An 18,236-nucleotide genomic window follows, 5' to 3' on the forward strand; every position below is an offset into this window, starting at 1 on the left:
AGGCTACCTGTTAGATAATTGTCTATAAAACAAGCGGAAATACATTTTAAACGTACTAGCGAGGCTACAAAGTAACAAAACGTGGAATAAGATTTTATGCAGCTGTAAATTATACTGAGAATCTGTTAGAAAACATTTCCCATATCCCCAGCAAATGATGGGACTGCCTACAAGATATGGATTAAATAAATAAATAAGATAATAAAAAAAACTGAGCATCATTTCAAGCTAACCGTCTTTATTTTGTTTCTGACTTTATTTTCTAAACTCCAAGAGGCATCCTGATGTAACCGACCTGCGTGTAATGAGCCTGGGAACTGGGTTGGATTAACTCTGGATAATTGGAATGAGACTGCAATCAAAGTTTCAATTAGAATGCCTCCACTGTTCGGCTGCTCCCGCCTGGGTGTTGATCTGCAATCTGGTAATTTGGAATCAGAGTATTAGTCTTCTCTCTCCCTCTCTCTCTCTCTCTCACACACACACGCAACACACATTCCACATTTTGTGTCTTAGTTTAGGTTATAATACTGTATTTTCAGGGTTTGTGTATTTTTCATTTTTTTATGGGTTCATGGCATCCTGAGTTTGATGCACTGGAAGTTTGCCAGCCTTGGAGTATGTATTGTGCATGCATGTGTGTGATACAGTGCTAAAATACACCTGAGTAATGAAATGAAGAGACTATGTACTGCAAAACGAGGTACTTATCAGTTATTGATTAAATACGAATTACATAAAGGTTGGGAGCTTGTCAACATTGCTCACAGCATAAGCGTGATGAGTCCAAATCAGAAGAAAGATTTCCTCATCTCATCTCTTTAACTCCCCTTACAAGACCTGATATGTAGCTTCGATGTTTGATTAATCAGGCTTGAAATTTCTCATGGGAGCAATTTTCAGAAATGTAATACACAATAGTTACAGTGGGCGGCAGCAGCGCCCTAAAAGACGCAGTGTAATGTGCACACGAAGAAAACGGAGGCGAAGGAGGAACCATAGAATTAGAAGTTATAGAGTGGTTTGTTGTGATTCTGATTCTGAATCTGAATCTAATTAATTAGGCTTTATTGTGTTTTATTCCGTTTAACTATGGAAAGTGCATCATGTTAAATTTTCTGTTATAACATTTCAGGTTCTGGTGTGTATCTCTTATAAGCTGAATTGCATATCATCAGTAACAGTCGATTATTGGACAATAATATCCTGTGTTTCACAAACAAGAAATGTTGTGATACGATAAAACTGCTTGATGTATCTCATCTTGTCAGACCACACGTGCAAATAGATAATGACACATTTAATCACAGACGTGTTGCAGTCGTTGTGTAACATTAGCCGATGGCCTTTCTATGTAGTATGTTTCTATGAAGTGGTTTCTGTATTGTTTTGATCAGGAAAATAATTTGGGAAGGTAAAGCTACGGATTGTGTTTACATAAGGTTAGTTCCCACTATGTGAATCCTACTGTATGATTTTTTAAAAAATATTTCATTTGTTAGTTTTCAAATCGCACCATCACGAATGAGCACAAACTAAAACCAAGGGTTGTCTCCCCTTCTGCTAGCTTACAGCTCGCTAACTAAATGCTAACTAGCGACACAGCTAGGTATTAGCTCAACAGTTTAATGTGCCAGTGTTAGACAGTTGTTTCTGCTGGTGATAACTTCGACATGTGTGCCATTTTTAACGGTAGTCATCACCAATATTTGAGATTGAACGGACACAACGCGGAAGACCGCAGTTAATCTGTCGTAGCTGTTGAAGTTAGCATTAGCTAACTGGTGACTGTTAGCCTTAGTACGTGACGCTAGCCAATAACGGCGTGCCTTGCTAGCTGAATCGTCGACACCTCAGTGTAACGTTTGACACAAGTATCTAAGAAAGTTCAATATGTTCCATATATGTACCATTAACGTGCCAGTGTGGTGATATTGCAACCTTAATGACTGTTTAGCCTACATTAGCTAGCGTAACGTTAACATTATTACCTGACATTTTTGTTATGTGTACGTGCCATACGTCAAGAATATAAAAACCAACAGATAACATTTCATCCCACACTGCCATGTAAGGCTATTTTTCCATATTGTGGGGGTCTAAAATATGGAAACAAGCGTCCTTTAGAATGTGCTGGCCTTGATTTACTTGCATAGCTTAATCAGATTATAATAAACTTATTTTAAGTGTATTATTGTTTTATCAGTAAGCAAATCGAATAATGGTTTAATGTGTACAACTGTGTTTTAGATGCTTACAGTTTAAACAGTGAAACTCTGAAATATCAGACTAATATTAAGTAATTGTGTCTCAGTAAAACCATGCAATGCATCTTCGAATCATGCATTATGTGTTGTTGTCCAGCAGGAGGCACTGCAGCTCAACCTTAATGTTAGATCTGGTAGAAACGTGTTCAGTGCAATGTGAATATTTGTATGGTCTTTGTTCTCTTAACAGGTTTTTGCACATAGGTCATGCTCGGCCATATGTGCAAGTTCTAAAAACAAAGTTTGTTACTTTTAGGTTTGCTTTATTAAGCTTCAAACACTTTTAATTTGGTAGGATCAGTCATGAAGGCATTCATTGTTGTTGCCAGTATTTGTTTCTCAGGAGCTAAGTTCCAGCTTCACCCTTATTACTCCAACTGTTGTTGAAGGACTTAAAGGCTAATTTTCCCTGCCTTCTGTCTTCCTGTAAAGGCTTATTGTGGTAGACTCGCTTATTCCTCTGTGACTTTTCCCACAGCATTTAGTGGTAGTGGGGCAGAAACCACATCCAGGATGCAGAGGCTCACTTCCCACATTGTGATTTAGAAAGGTCAAAGATTAAAAAACATGATATTGCTCTTATTTTCAGAGTGCAACCTGGACTACAAGTACTCTAAGTCAGCACGCTTTCATTCGGTGCTCCTTTGATTCATTTGGTCCTTTTGTACTGAAATGTTTTTCTTTAAGCGGTATCAAAAGCCAATTTCAAGCTAGTCAGCAGAACAAAAGACACGTATGTTGTGACTATAACGTCACTTTAGAGTCAGGTAAGAAGTAAAGTTAGACAATACATTTTTTTTATCTTCTGAAAATATTTTGGTGTGTCTACGTTCCCTTTTCTCTGGGTCTGTGTCAGTACGACAACGCTGCTCCCGTTGAAAGTAGGCCACAGTAGCGCCTGAAAAGGGAAGGTGATGTGTTTTTTCATTCACTACCTCAGTAGTGATTGATAGCAGTAAGACATTTCTATTAGAGGAAATGTGGCAGGCTAGGAGGAGGTTTTGAGCCAAGACTGGGAGGGGATCGAACTAAAAGCAGAAAAGGCGATAGTGCTGCAGAAGGAACCGTCTGCTGTCCATTTCCTGACTGGACAGCATCCCTGGTGACAATGGCTTCATGCCTCAGACTGACCCTTTCTTAAAACGCTCAGCCCACCAATGTGCTTCCCCATTTTTTCAGCTGTTTGCCTCAGTTCCATCACCCTTACATTAACTAATTACTTGCCTTTTCAGGCCTTATTAACAGGGATGGAACATAAGGAGCTGTTACCATACTGATAAGAAACAGTTTCTATTCTAACATCTGTTTTTCATTTTTTTTTTTTTTCCCTCCTCCCTGTTACTCATAGACATCATGGATGAACAGACGGGCTCTCCTGGAGCCAATGCTGACAACAACAGCCAGAGAAATGGAGATGAGGTAAGTGGTTAACGCTCTGATATCAAATGACACATTTTTCTCTCTTTCAAGTCCGTATTCCGAGAAACTCTGTTTTTGTTATCTTTGCAGAAACCCCGGCGTGGCAGCTGGACCAAGGGGAGGAAGAGGAAGAAGCCAATGAAGGACAGCAACGCGCCCAAGGCCCCCCTAACGGGCTACGTTCGCTTCATGAACGACAGACGGGAGCAGCTACGGGCAGAGCGTCCAGACGTTCCCTTTCCAGAGATCACAAGGATGCTGGGCAACGAGTGGAGCAAGCTGCCCCCCGAGGAGAAGCAGGTCAGTGAAGAAGTTTCAGACGGGCTTAAACGCGGAGCAAACAAATGGGAGTACGACGTCAAAGCATTTCTTTCATTTCCACTTTAGAAGGGACTCAGCTAACCTACAGAATACTTAAACTCTACAAAGAACAGCCACAGTATCAAAACCTCCAACCGGTGAATAACAATGATGTTCTCATTATGATGTATTGTTCCTCTGGGAAACCTGGGTCCTGACATTCATGTGGATGTTGCTTTGACACGTACCACCACCTGAACATTGTTTCGGACCAAACACACACCATGGCAACGACAAGGGGGTGTTTTTTTGCATCCTGTGTTTCCCTGATAAGCGTCGCACACACCCGGCTGTCCACGTGACGTAACAGAAGAAAAGATACATCAGACCAGGCCACCTTCTTCTATTGCTCCGTGGTCCAGTTCTGATGGTCGTTTGTCCAGTGTAGGCACTTTAAGCAGGAGATAGGTATCATCATGCAATGACACCACCGACTTGTCCACAACTGTGCAGCCCCAAACAAAACAACCTGTGTGTTCTGACACCTTTCTATCAATCTGTTTAGGTATCTGATTAACAAGGTGGTGTTACTGTTGGCTTTCACTTATTGCACGAGCGGCGCCCCATAAGACTGGAGGGACATATTAATCTGCAACTATCCCAACACTTAAAGACTATCCCCATCCAGATTTAACTGTGTCTGAAACCAGCAGAGACTTCATCTAATTTGAATTAGTGCGCACAAAAGCAGCGTATGAACAAAAGGCAGCTGAGTCCATAGTGTCAGCATTTTGGAGTTTGAAAGCAGTTTGACATCCTTACAGACTGAGCTGCAGCAGTTTGATGGCATCTTGGAACATGTCCTAGTTACACCCTTTGTCTGCATATAAAAATGGACAAACCCTCTCTGATGCCCCTGGTAGTTTTACTGAGGAGCTGTTCTGAAGCTCGGTGTCGGTGGCGCCGTCTCTCAAAACGGCCCCACCTTTCATTTTGCTTAACCTTAAGCCTTGATATAATTGAAATGGGTTTAACAGTTGTCTTGAGTGTGTAAATTAGCTGTAGAGACCAGAACTGTTTTTTGCTCCAGAATGTAAACATGTTTATTTCTGCTGTAAAACGGGTGTTTTACCGCGTGGGGGTTGAAATGCTTTTGGATTTAGCCTCAAGTGGTCCCGGAAGTTGCCCCTTGGCAATATCCTCGGCTGTGATGCAGGAATAGCAGAAAGAGACTGATAAATTAGCTTCCTTCTAATGATAAGAATATTATTGCTGTTGTGCTTAAATGGTTTTTAAACAGAATGGGTTGCTCCCATGCAAAGACACATTGAGTCTTTATTGTGTTTACACGTTTGGAAGTTCTAAGCGCAGCAGAACATGAATCAGCAAAATCATAATCATTACCTTTAAGGTGTGCGTTTGATTTAAGGGCAGCCCTAATGCTTAATTCAACAAAATTCCTCAGCAGTGCCAGAGAGAAAATACCTCATACTTACTGAAGTGTTTGGCTGTCTTTCCGGAGAAGATTTGAAAAGTCTGGACATGTTGTGTTTTTAGGTCCAAAACTGTGACGAAGCTTTGGCAACTTTACTGCTATAATAGATGCACGTTGTTGTTTCACACTGAGTTTGAAGCTCAGTCAGTCTTCTGGGACAAGGTGTTTGAATTAGAATGGGTTCTCTAATTATTTGACAAGCAGGAACTGAAGAAAAGGTTATTAATACTAGAAATGAGTCATTTTGGCCAAATGAAAGGAACTAATCCTGATTAGGAATAATTAGTCCCACACATCAGTGCCATATCACCCACAATCCTCCTGCATACTGCTTCGCCAAATCTCCTTTTTCAGCCGAGGTCTACCTAGATCTCCTCACCTTTCTTTCCTGTCTCTACAGCGGTACTTGGACGAGGCTGAGCGCGATAAGGAGCGCTACATGCGAGAGCTGGAGAAGTACCAGAAGACCGAGGCCTACAAGCATTTCACCAGGAAGGTGCAGGAGAAGCAGAAGGGCAAGAGGCACAGGGGAGGTGAGATCTGGTTAGAAAAACTGCACGGTCGCCAGTTGACATCATGGAAAGTTTGGCAGTTAGCCCAAAGTCGTTCAGAGTGCCTACTGTTTGAGATGTAGTCCCTCTGTCTCATGATATTTGGATAAACCCATTCATTGTTTGATGGACAAATCCTGCCCAGACAGGGTGGCTCACATGAACTTGAACCTATAATGAAATCATACAATGCAGTAAGCCATCAGAATGTTATTTCAGTTAATGGTTTTCTGTGGACACCCTTCTTACACAAGTGTGGATATAGGAATTGAACTGGTTTGAAATCTCTCCTTTAGCTTGTAAATTTTACTCTCACTCTAAATATGTTTGTACTTACTAGTTGGTCATGTTAATTTTGTCATAAATTAAAAAATATAGTATTTTATATTTTATCATTTGGTTAAAATGAGTCATAACTTATTTGTTTTGCTCAGCTAATGGAAATGAAAAGAATACTTGGTTTACATCGTTTAATTTTTTGGAATACTTTTGAGGTAAATGCACACTACACTGTTTCTTTATTCGTCAGATGTTGGACACCAGGCAGCCAACGAAGCTCTTCACGAGGTCAGTAACTCTTTCCTGCCCTGCTGTCTAACTTTTAAAACAACTGTACGTTCTCCACAAATCTCTTTAAGGATCAGATGGATCTGCTTTAACTTGAGGGGATTTACAACAAAATTGGAGGAAAGATGCTGGAATTACAACAGCCCCTCAACTTTTAATTTTCAAGTGGCTGGGTATTTGACAACTGAACACACCAAATGCAGTCCTGTTCCGAAACAAATCAACCGAGATGAGACCGATAAGACTAGGTAATTGCTGATTGTAACTCACTTTACCCACGGGCTAATACACTTTCAAATCATAGACGGAGGTGGTATTATGTAATAATGAGGGTGTGTCAAAACTTAGCCTTGATTACTCTATGAACATGAATCAAATCAAAGTTAACTGCAACATATTAACAAATTAACCCCAGTTACTTCCTGTATCAGTACAAACTGTAGGTGTGACAGCACCTTAAAAACTGTTTCATGGACCGGTGTGCGATAGTCCTTCATTATTTCCTTATCAATAACTCATTTCGCGACACAATATCACCTAAAGAGTTAGGAGATGCAATTCAGACATAAAGTGTTGTAAAGTCCGGGAACAATGTCCTTGGGTTCAGTGTAATAAAAAAAAATCCTAGTCCTAAGCGGTCATAACATGTCTTATAGACATAATCTCTCGTTTGTCATAATGGAAATAAAGTGAGGAGGTTTGTTGTTCTACAAAAAATAAATCACATTTTCCTTCCTGTTTAACATGGAAAAACAACTTGAAACAGTTGACTTCAAATATAGAACAAAAATCTACTGTATTTTTCATATAAAAATAATAAAAACTCTGTAAAAGGGAACAATTTGCCTGTTTTGTTTAGCCAGTGTGTGTGTGATCGCAGTTTGTTTTTGTTATTTTCTCACCTATGAGTTTAAATCTGCTTGCCCTCTTCTTGCACTAAACATTAAGTGCTTATTGTTGCATCACTGAAGCTGGGTTAATCCTTTGCTTCTGTGCTGTGTTTGTGATTAAAACACTTGCCCTGTACTGGATGTGTAGTTCTTTTTTTTTTTTTTTTATGAACTTCTGCATGTAATTAAGAGCTTTCCTTTGTAGCTCTTCTTAGCGTACTTTTAAGGGTTACAGCCAAGGTGACTGTAGCACAGTCGGCATCCCTGTGAGAATACCAGTGCATCCCCTCTTAATTTCACAGGGCGCTAATGTCATTACGTTAAGATATGAGAAGGGATGGTGCACACTTTCAGAGGAGAGAATGAAACCAGAGTTGGATCTTATGCTTCTGTTATGAAACACATTTTTATTGCAAACCATTTCAGAGCCTTTGATACTGTTCGTTCTCTGGTGATGAAATTACTTCTACCTTCTCATTCCTTATACTTTATCACTGTATTTCCCCTGTGGCCAGGTGTGAAATCAATTACCCACCCACCCACAGCCAAGCTAGATAAATGACCACCTCTCACTGTCAGTCTGTGAGGCCAAATGTTTTCACTCTTCGGCTTATCGTTTCCTTTCTACTGTCACCCATCAACAGAAGGATGCAGAGGGAAAGGACAGAACTGTGTTTGACATACCGATCTTCACAGAGGAGTTTCTTAACCACAGCAAAGGTAAAGAGCCTAAGCACAGCCAGCTGTCTTGTTGAGAAGTGCTTAATACTTTGTGTGCTTTGACTTTCTAAATGCTCCATTTGTCTAAGTGTTTCCAGACAAAGTCCTCAAGAGAACTTTAACTTTAATAGTGCTCCAGCATCCCAGAATAGTTCCTCAGTCCAGTAAACTCTCTGGTGTGCTCAGGTCTTGAAATTAAAAATTAAAATTGGCACCAACTGCTGTGTCTGGCTGCATCATCTCCCCGGTGCTCTCCTCTGATCTACCGTTGTGTCTCTTTCTCTGTGTGTGTCTGTGTTTTCCTCAACAGCCCGTGAAGCCGAGATGCGCCAGCTGCGAAAGACTAACATGGAGTATGAGGAGCGGAACGCAGCTCTGCAGAAGCACGTGGAAAGCATGCGCGGGGCCGTGGAGCGGCTGGAAGGCGACGTGATGCAAGAGAGGGGACGCAACGGGCTCCTCCACCAACACCTGGAGACCCTGCGCCAGGCACTGACCTCCAGTTTCTCCACTCTGCCTCTGCCAGGTGAGAACAGCCAGCACCATTATCACTTTAGCCAATGAGGCCTCAGTGTAGGTCGCCCTTGTGCCTCCAAAACAGCTGTGACTCATCAGAGAATGGACATGGGCCTTCTGAGGGTGTCCTGTGGTGTCTGGCAACACAATGTTTTTAGTGGGGGACCTTTGGGTCCAGTGGGTTGAGGGGAGGGGCCTCTATAGGTCATCCCACAGATACTTGATCAGTTTGGGATCTAGTGAATTTGGAGGCCAGGTCAACACCTTGTGCTGTTCTTCATGTTTTTTGAGTTGTTCCTAAACCATTTTTTGTGTGTGTGTCTGTGTCAGGCTGCATCCTGCTGGGGATGGCTGCTGCCATCAAGGAGTGTCATTGCTATGGGGTGGGGGTGGTCTGGTCTAGGTGGTTGGTACATGTCTAAGTAACATCCACATGAATACCAGGTCTAAAAGTTTCCCAGCAGAACATTGTGTTGTCACAGCCTCCTAAGCTTGTCAAAAGTTTTCTGATGAGGAGTTTTTGTCTCACCCATTACAAGCCTACGACTGGGAGACTTAGTTTTGTGAGTGATTTTGGGATATAATGAAAAAATCAACATTCTGTGTGTGGAAAACAGAAATAATGACTTTGCTTTTATTCCTGAAAGCACTGAAGTGTTTTTTTTTCTTCACATTTGCCGATCAATACACATTATGAAATATATTGTGTGTATATTGACTTGGTGTCGCATAACGTTTATTTGTCCCTAAACGCAAAGCACTTACTGTAGTAAGCTATTAATGCCAGAATCACAGTTTAAGTTGGCGAGACATGAATAATAATGTAGCCATAAACCCTCAGTGTATTCACTGTGCTTTGATCCAGATATTTAAACAGGGGCCACCTGCTGTTCTTTTATGTTGGACGTGTACTTTACACCAGCCTGTGGGTCTTTCTTAACTTTAACCTATCCATCATTTAAATGTGAGGAATGTAATCCCTCTGTGTTTGTACTTGTTTTATGCACGTACAGAACCCACGATGAGATCACACCCGCAATATTTCTCTCGCAGTTTTCTTCCACGCCTATTTGAATTTCTTTCAGTGATAGTGCAAACAACTGAAATAAGACATAAGACCCCTGGAACTGTATCGGGAAAAACTTCACAATGAAAGACGATTGCAGAACCCACTTAGGTCTGGTCTCAGGGGAGCTTCCTGGAGTGACGGGTAATTTCTCTTCAGGATAAAACGTAACCAATAACATCAAAGCTTAGTTAAAGCCATATAGTTCAGAATGCTTTTGAGACAGCAGAAATGCATGAAATATCATTGTTGCCATTTTTTTTTTTTTTAAACGGATCAGTGTCAAATTGGTCATGATGCTTACTGGAACATTGTTAACATTACAATCTGTTTGCTCTCAATTATATATTGTGTATATCGTAAGTACATAAATTTAAACTATCCTTCAAACTAGAGTGACACGTTCCCCATTAATTTAACCGAACCCTTAAAGCCAACAGTGCAGTTTCATCTCTACAACAGTACATAGGAATGCTGCCTTTTGTCAATTTCAAGCCATCTTCTTTAAATAAACTGTTTTTTTCCATGTTTTGGTTCAGTGTGGGCTCCACATGGTGGACGCCGGAGTGATTTGTACCTTGTGAGACAGAGAAAAGCTGCTCCACTTAAAGGCTAACTAGCATACTACTGTTAAGCTAAGAGAGAACTGCTAAAATGAAATGGATGGAACTCATGCTCTAGAATTTGCAGTCCAAGACAGCAAGTCTGTAGACACGAATAGATAAAATAATCATTTAATTTATCCCACAGTGGGGAAATTCCATGTCCATTTTTACTAATGAACTAACTGAGAGTAATTGGGATGAACATCCAGAATTATCATACCACTTGTCTGCTGTCTGCCAGACATCTTGATCTAGTCGTGACCCATGTGTTTGTTGCTCTGCAGGCAGTGGAGAGACACCAAATCTTGAAACCATTGACTCGTACATGAAGAAGCTCCATAGCATCATTGTCAGTAGCCCCCAAGAACACGAGAATCTCATCAACACTGTGAGAGATGTTGTCAACCGTCTGGACAGGTGAGAGTTGCTTCATTAGGATAGAGAAGGATTTTGAATACTCCAGTAGATTCTTATGGATTTTCATTACTGCTTAATGAGTTATTTATTTTTGATTAATTGTCATTAACAAATGTAATGTATTTCTCAGTCACGCCAACATTCCAAAACTTTATTGATAAACCAGTTAGTATAACTGACACAACAATGGCATCTCATGGTTCATTTATTAGCTGTTCCTGTCTAAATGTTTCAGGTTTCTTAGATTTTTCTATGAATGAACTTTGATCACTTCTTTTGCTGTTGTTTGGCTTAGATAATTGGACCAAGTTCAACTGATGCGATGGACTGCGACACACAGCGACATTAAGCTGATCCACGTTCCAAGTCGATGCCTTGCTCCATGACGTCGAGTCTTCTTGTCAATCTCTCGTCCCATTTGAGTTTAAAACATCTTTTATTACTCTGCTAAGGTGATATAGGTGAAGGTGATGTAGCGTATCATATTTATTTATTGTTTTTTACATTGTTTTTTTAAAAACTCTGTTCACACTTTATTACTGTAGCTGTAGTTCGTTTTATAAAGCAATGAGATTGTGGAACACGAAGCATTTCTTTATTATTATCGCTCTCTGTTCTGTCTTAACCATCCATTAATAGCAAATTCTTCCACAACAACATCTAAACCTTTATTAAATATGTTGTCAGTGGGTGTTCATTTACCATATCCAAGAAATATCATTGAGCGTTCTGTGTTTTTTTAAGCTCTGTTGGAGAAAAAGGTGCCATTCATTATTTTTTTTCTGTGTGGAAAAAAGTGTTTGTGTTGTCAATAAATGTATTTACATCAGGTGAGCATTATGTTTTGTTGGATATGTTCATGACATGGATATAAATCATACACAATAGATGTAATTATCCTAGATTTCTCTCTCAACATTTATGTAGTTTATACAGCAGATCCAGGCAGTATTCATACATCAGGTATCGTTTTAAATGGATGCTAGTGGTCACATCAGTAACAACACTCATCAGTTTGTTGACATACACAAGCATAGGGACTGTGAAACCATTCTGCTGTTGTCTTGGCTGTGTGCTTTGGGTCTTTGCCATTCTAAAAGGTGAGCTGTTTCCACAGCCTCTGGTCTCTGGAGCAAGGTTTCTTAAGGCGCCTCTCTGTTTTGGCTACACTTATCCTTCCATAAAATCTCAACCAAACCTCGTCTCTGCTGCACAGAACCACCCACATAGCGTGGCGCTACCACCACCATGCTTCGCCAGAGGGATGGTATTGGCCAGGTAATGAGCAGTTCCACTGCTTGGATTTCTGCCCAAAGATTTCAGTTTTTATCTCAAACTTGAGAATCATTCTCTGCAAGTACTCTGGGCCTTAGTCACTTCCCAGACCAATTCTCTTTTTGTTTGGATACACAGGTTAGTGGAGCAGCCAAGTCCAGGTTCCAAACTTCATCCAATTAGGTTACTGTACTCCTGGGTATACTCAAAGCTCTAAATACCCGTACGCGGCCATGTGTCTTCCTAAACTCTGTCCAATCCATTTATTTTCTACACCTGTTCAACTCGGATCAGAAACACTTCAAGCATAATTCAAGCAAACAGGAAGTGGCACAGTTTGGAGAGCCATAGCAAAGGGTTTGAATACATGCAGTTTTGGGCTCTAAACAATGCAGAAGTGTGTATTTAAATTTGACATCACTGGTTATTGAGCCACAATAAAATGTGAAAACAGTGATGTGTCTATAATATACAATGTAAATGTTAAGCAGCTAGTTTTATTTTAATTGAATTACATTTCAGTTTGTGAATTGTCACACTAGAAAGAGCCATTAACTTCGAAAAGCCTTTCTTTAAGTTATTCTCACAGCCGTGTTGTATTTGAGAGCTCAGCCACCCATCGCCATATTAATCAACAGCTGAATGAGGAACAAAATGTCTATTGAAGGCCAGGCCATGGATCCTTTTCAGTCAGATCACTTCAGTTGGAATTTTACAATGAATGTTCCCATTTGTTGGACTGGGAGCTGGCCAGTTGGCTTGGATATCAGCTATCAAGTTGCTAAGATGGCCCTCTATTTGTTTTTAGACTCCACATTATGAGCCCTTCCTGTTTCCATTCAGCGATGCCCATTTCCTTTTTGCCAGCTGAGACTTCCTGTCCACAATGGCCGCATGTGTCATAGCGTTATATCCAGCATTGTTCCCAACACATGTTCTGTTCCCAGAGGAGTCCGCTTGTACAGTGAACTAATTGCTGAATGCTGTGATACTGCAGTACGTGTAGACATGAACTTTATGTTGCAAAGGTTCACACAGCTAGCCTTTAATATGCAACGTGTTTAGGAGTTTTCAATTTAAAGGTATTTATAAATGTTTGAAATATTCCAGCCAATCAAATGCAAGCTTGTTTTGGGAGTAATATCATTCATTTGTGTTCTTTAACATAACTAAGAATCCACAGCCAAGCTAGCAGCTCATTAAGGCTGTAATTTTGCACGATGATGCTTCATTTTCACAGCGTTTACGTACAGGTTGCTAATTCATGTAGAATACTGTCTCAGCAACTTGATAGCTGATAGCTAACATATGCAAATTGGCACCATACACACAGCACATCTGAAGATGATGGAATACCTCTGCTTTATTTAGTCATAAGCCAAAGTACTGAACTCATTAAAGCTTTGACGATGTGTATATACCAAGTTGAACTGTCTCTACAGTGATTCTAACTCATCCAAAGTGAAATGTGAACATGTATTCATTCGCATTCATATAAAATCAGTAAAATACGCTACATCATCTAGCAAACAAATGTCTACAGCATTTTGTTCCAGTCAAGTTGACTTTAACGTTTCTCAATTCCCCAGTAAACAGTCTGACCTGCTTGTGGAGCTAGATAAAAAGTTTGAGGTCACCAAAGTTATTAAGAGTTCAGCCGGCAGGCACCATTGATATCCACTCATTCATGCATCCATTTTCTGCCACTTAGCCTGAGGTGGGTCCTTTTCCCCAAACAGCTCATCCTAGGGATCCTGGATGGTGCCAGATGAGATTTATAACCTCCAGGGTTTTTCCAGCATTCCCTCAAGTCATACCAAACGGATGTGCCCAGAAAACCTCCAGGAAGCATCCTAAAGAGATTGCCGAATCACCTCCCTGGCTCCAGCTACCACCCACTAAGCCCACTGGGCCTGCAGGGTTGTAGCTTTGCCTTTAAGGACAGGCACCGCAATCAAGGAAAGCCAGGCTACAATGCCCTCCAGGGACCATCCCAGATATTTACGTTTTGTACCATCGTACATGCAATGGTTGTGAGACATTACTCTAAAAAGCAAAAAATGTCCGCCTTATGTTGAGGTATTTGGGAAATCGTCAAGAGAATCATCAAAGTTGCTATGATTCATCCCCTTAGAGCCATAAGAACAGTTTTCTGACAGTTATCACAATACTTCACTGGACAATTGTGGTTGACTTGCTGACATCCCCATAGTCATCTAAAAAAAAAATAAATAAATAAAAATCACAATACAAAGAAACCCAGGCTTTTGTGTGCATTGGATGCGCTATGGTGCATAAACCTCATCCTGTGTAAACAAGCGAGCTGCTACCTGCATTATTAGAGTTGTTTACCTTTTACCTTCTGGGATCATCTTTTCACTTTCATGCGCTGCTCCGCGTGTGCAGGAGGACCCAAAGCTCATTTGTATAATGAGCTTAACCACAGTCATCTTTTGCTTTGATGTTTGTCCAGAGCTGTAAAAATAACACAGGAGAGGGGGGGAGGAATAAATGTTGAGCAGTAATGGTTCACACCTTGTTACTGCCTTGACTTCAGATGCTGACCTGTTTCACCCCATTCCAAGTGCCCACACTTCCCCCCCCCCTGTGATGGACCTCTTTCAGGACATGACAGATTTGTTGGAACAGCTTTTTGACACACAATCGCCACACCCGCTCTTCACAGGAGAAAACACCCATTTTAATACAAACGCCTTCTTCCTCACGAGCGGGGTCACGTCTGCATCGTTGGCCGGCTTCCTGCCCGGGGAGTGGCGGGTGGACATTGGGAGAAAGGAGCCAACTCCAGCAGAGTGCCACACATCCTGGAGGACGGAGAGGAGGGAGGGAGTGACTCAGAGGAGAGAGGATGAGTCAGGCGTCATGTGCTGAATTGGCACTCCTGAATGGTTTCTGTTACCAGAATAGCACCGACTGTTATGGTGGAACTGGGCTACCTTTTGTCAGCCGGCTCTGGCATGATCACATGGGCATATGAACATTTGTGAAAATCACTGAAATCATCTATAAAGAGAAGTGACAGAGATGATAGATACTGGCAGTGAGCTATTAAGTGTCATTGCTGATGTTGACTTAAGTTGGGATGGGAAGTGACTGTTTACTGTGACTAAATGGGATAATAGTTTTTATTATTCACATCCCGTTCGGATGATTTTAAATACTTAATGAGGTATCATCTGGAGCTCCTCTGCAAACAGGCTCAAAGGAGAATCTGGTTCACTTTTTATGATGCTCTGATGATTTTCCTAATGGGACATCAAGTCACTTATTACAGTCAGAGGCAGAACAGCTTCTCTGCAGCTGGTGCCTTGGTCATCTGCTGGTCTGAGGTTAGAAAAACCCCGTCATCTGGAGGGTCTGTTTCTCAGCTGCTGATGCTGCGGTGGCAGATTCTCATTATGTCTGGAGGAGATTGGCTCTCACGAAAGTAAAGAAGACATATAAAAAGAAACACAATAAGAGCACCACATGTTGGCACAACGACTTCCCATAGGAGGAGTTTGAGATAATTCCTAGTTTGTTGCTGATGTGAGTCAGTCCAAGTTTACTTACTCATGCCTTCCTGTCTCTGCTTCACTCTCCCTTATCTTTGTGACTGGGCTCCAAACCGTGATGAATATCAGTATCTGTAGATAACGTTCTGAAAAACATATAGAGTGCTGCATGGGACTCAAACTACACAAGACCCAGAGCAATCAAATGTATAACAATAGGCTTCCTGCTCATTAATTCAGCCAGAGAAGGAGAACATTTCTCTAGGCAAGGCGAAAGAGGAAAATGAGAGTCATCCTTCCTCTTCCTTAATCCGTCATTGACTCCATCTCCCCCAGCTCTGGAAAATCCTTGGCCTCAGTGCCCTCGACCTGGGCAGCGAGGAGGAGGAAATAATGTCTGGAATGTGTAAAAAAAAAACTGAATCATGTCAACCTCTGGCTCAGCTCCTTCTCCTCCTTCTCCTCTCAAAGTGTGTTGCCTTCAGGTTCTCCTCAAAAACCCTTATATGCAAGTTCTCAGTATGAAGATGTTATGTTCGTATCCAGATGAACCTGTTGCAACATCTGAAACACATTTTGGAACTCTTTAATCTACTTTTTCCTCAATCATATAAAAGACCAGAGTGACGGATGTTACAACTTTCAAACTGGTCTCACATTTCTGTGCAAAAATACCAGATGAATTTCATAATAACATCACAGTTTTATATCCTAACATAATAGTAACACTTTGGTGCCATGTGGGCAAATTTGAAGGAAAGATGTTAATTCCCGTTTACCACTTAAGCTTGTTCCCATGTGCTCTTAACTTTTAGTTCTGACTTGGATAATTCCAAAAGGAACCCGAATGCAGCAAGAGGAGGGGATTTCCTTTTTTTTCCAGAGGTCATTATCCCTCCTGAGAAGCATTATGTCAGTGAAGGACTCAGTGACTGCACTCAACGCTTTTTAATTACGGTCACAGGCACAAGAGTCACCGTGGCTTTGTGCCGCGACTCTTTGTTTTTTTTCCTAATATCTCCTGATATTAGCGGCCTTTTTCAGACAAACAGGGGGTTTGAATTCTAATTAGAAGCACTTGAAATTGATTTGTGCTTTGAAGAGTGGCATCGTGACCTACCGTCAGAGAAAGGGGCTTTATAGGAATTAACAGAAAGAACACTGTAATATACTAATGTCACAACAACACTACAAGACTATCATTGTCACTGACATTTTCATTATCTGCACACGTAGAAATTGATGTTTATGAATCTGAATATACAAAATTACAATAGCTGTCAAATAAATTAGTAAAGCAGTTCCCGCTGATATGTAAGTTGTGTTTATGGTCACCCCTTCCACATGTTAATAAAAATATACAGAGGTCTAAAATGGCTTTATGCAACATATATATCCATTGCACACAGATAATAACTAACTACTTCTACTACTATTACAACTACTACAACAGTACTTTTACAACTGAAACTACTTGTGCTATAATATATTATGACACAGAATACCCAGAGGAATTTACAAACTGGAGAAATACACGTGGAATAACGTAACACCAAAATTATTATTGTTTTTGTTGTTGTTGTTCATTCCGTTGACTACAAGGGGTTTGCCGAAATAATAGAAACAAACGTCAGTGTGACACAAGCCATTTTAATATTTGAAATGAAAACAAAGTTATTTTAAACAAATGCTGACCAGCATAAGCTGAGCTCTAGCGCAGGGCTGTTACATTAAAATGTATATGCTGTCTATTACACAGCAAATAACTTTTCACAGTCACACACTCAGTTCGGCGTCCCTTGTAAATTGCGCGTCCACGCGGCGCTCTGGCCAGCCCAGTATCCCAGTGCGCTCGCTCCCGCGGCAGGCTGGTGGAAAAAACTGCAGCGGCTGTCGCCGGAGCCACGCAGAGAAGAGAAGAGGAGCCGTGTGCGGAAAAAAAAAAATCACTGACACTCGCAAGAGTTGCGCTACACACGCTCGGATTTTTCGTTTTCCCTGCCGAGGACGACGTTGTCAAACTCGGGATTTATGGCTGCCGAGAAGCCGTAGAGTCGACGGGAAGACACTCGGCGCCTGAAAGGTAAGGAAAAGTTAGCTAAAGGTTTCCCAAATTGAAAGTGTCTCACTTCAGCCACAAGTCTCGTCAGTTTCCCCTCGGCCGCCAAGTTGAGCAGTTTTGTGTAGCGGGGGAATGTCGTGTCTTTGTGAATAAGCTAGCGGCTCCGTGTTGTTAGCGCTACATGTCACACTTAACGCAGCTCGCGGTCCGGGGATGTGGAGACAGCGGAGAAGTTTGCTATCCGCTGTCGGGCTACACCGGGCTGACTGGGAGCTAATCCCGGGCTGCGCGCTGACTCCGTAACGCTGCAACGCAACTGCTGCCGCCGCTGTCACAACTTGGAAGGAGTGAGGGCTAAATAAATAAAACACCGAGCCGCAGCGCAGTTTGTTCACCTAAATTGATGCTGCGCGTGTTTGCCTTAGCTCGAAACTTAACTTTAGCACACACCTGGTTTGGAGGCGAGCCCGCGACAGAACACAACTTGTCTGTGTTTACAAAATGGGTAAGGCGGCTCTGCTGGCCAAACAAGCAGCGGTTCGGGGACCACCAGGGGTCTTCCAGGGGGGAG

At 41.5% G+C, this 18,236-nt stretch overlaps 2 protein-coding genes across 3 annotated transcripts in view; both read left to right on the forward strand.

Moving 5' to 3' along the window:
• Positions 1 to 1,130: 1,130 nt before the first annotated feature.
• Positions 1,131 to 11,650, forward strand: hmg20a (high mobility group 20A; the record flags this gene model as incomplete). 2 transcript variants are annotated; one of them, XM_084555364.1, is made up of 9 exons in its annotated part: positions 1,167 to 1,442; positions 3,616 to 3,686; positions 3,777 to 3,986; positions 5,882 to 6,014; positions 6,562 to 6,599; positions 8,134 to 8,209; positions 8,520 to 8,735; positions 10,681 to 10,813; positions 11,109 to 11,650. In XM_084555364.1, exons 2-9 carry the CDS (start codon positions 3,621 to 3,623, stop codon positions 11,110 to 11,112), a joined length of 876 nt encoding a protein of 291 aa, XP_084411490.1. In that variant the 5' UTR covers positions 1,167 to 1,442; positions 3,616 to 3,620. The 2 variants fall into 2 exon arrangements, with proteins under 2 accessions (XP_084411491.1, XP_084411490.1); XM_084555365.1 differs by lacking the exon at positions 11,109 to 11,650 and having other exon boundaries at positions 1,131 to 1,442; positions 10,681 to 10,817.
• Positions 11,651 to 17,475: 5,825 nt separating this feature from the next.
• Positions 17,476 to 18,236, forward strand: part of peak1 (pseudopodium-enriched atypical kinase 1) — a 110,671-nt gene continuing 109,910 nt past the window's right edge. Inside the window, exon 1 of the mRNA XM_084555659.1 lies at positions 17,476 to 17,686. The gene's annotated coding sequence lies outside the window, so the exon portion shown is untranslated. The remainder of the gene's footprint in view (positions 17,687 to 18,236) is intronic.

The sequence above is a fragment of the Chelon labrosus genome, assembly GCF_963514085.1.
Source record: "Chelon labrosus genome assembly, chromosome: 11".
In the NCBI taxonomy this organism is placed as follows: Eukaryota; Metazoa; Chordata; class Actinopteri; order Mugiliformes; family Mugilidae; genus Chelon; species Chelon labrosus.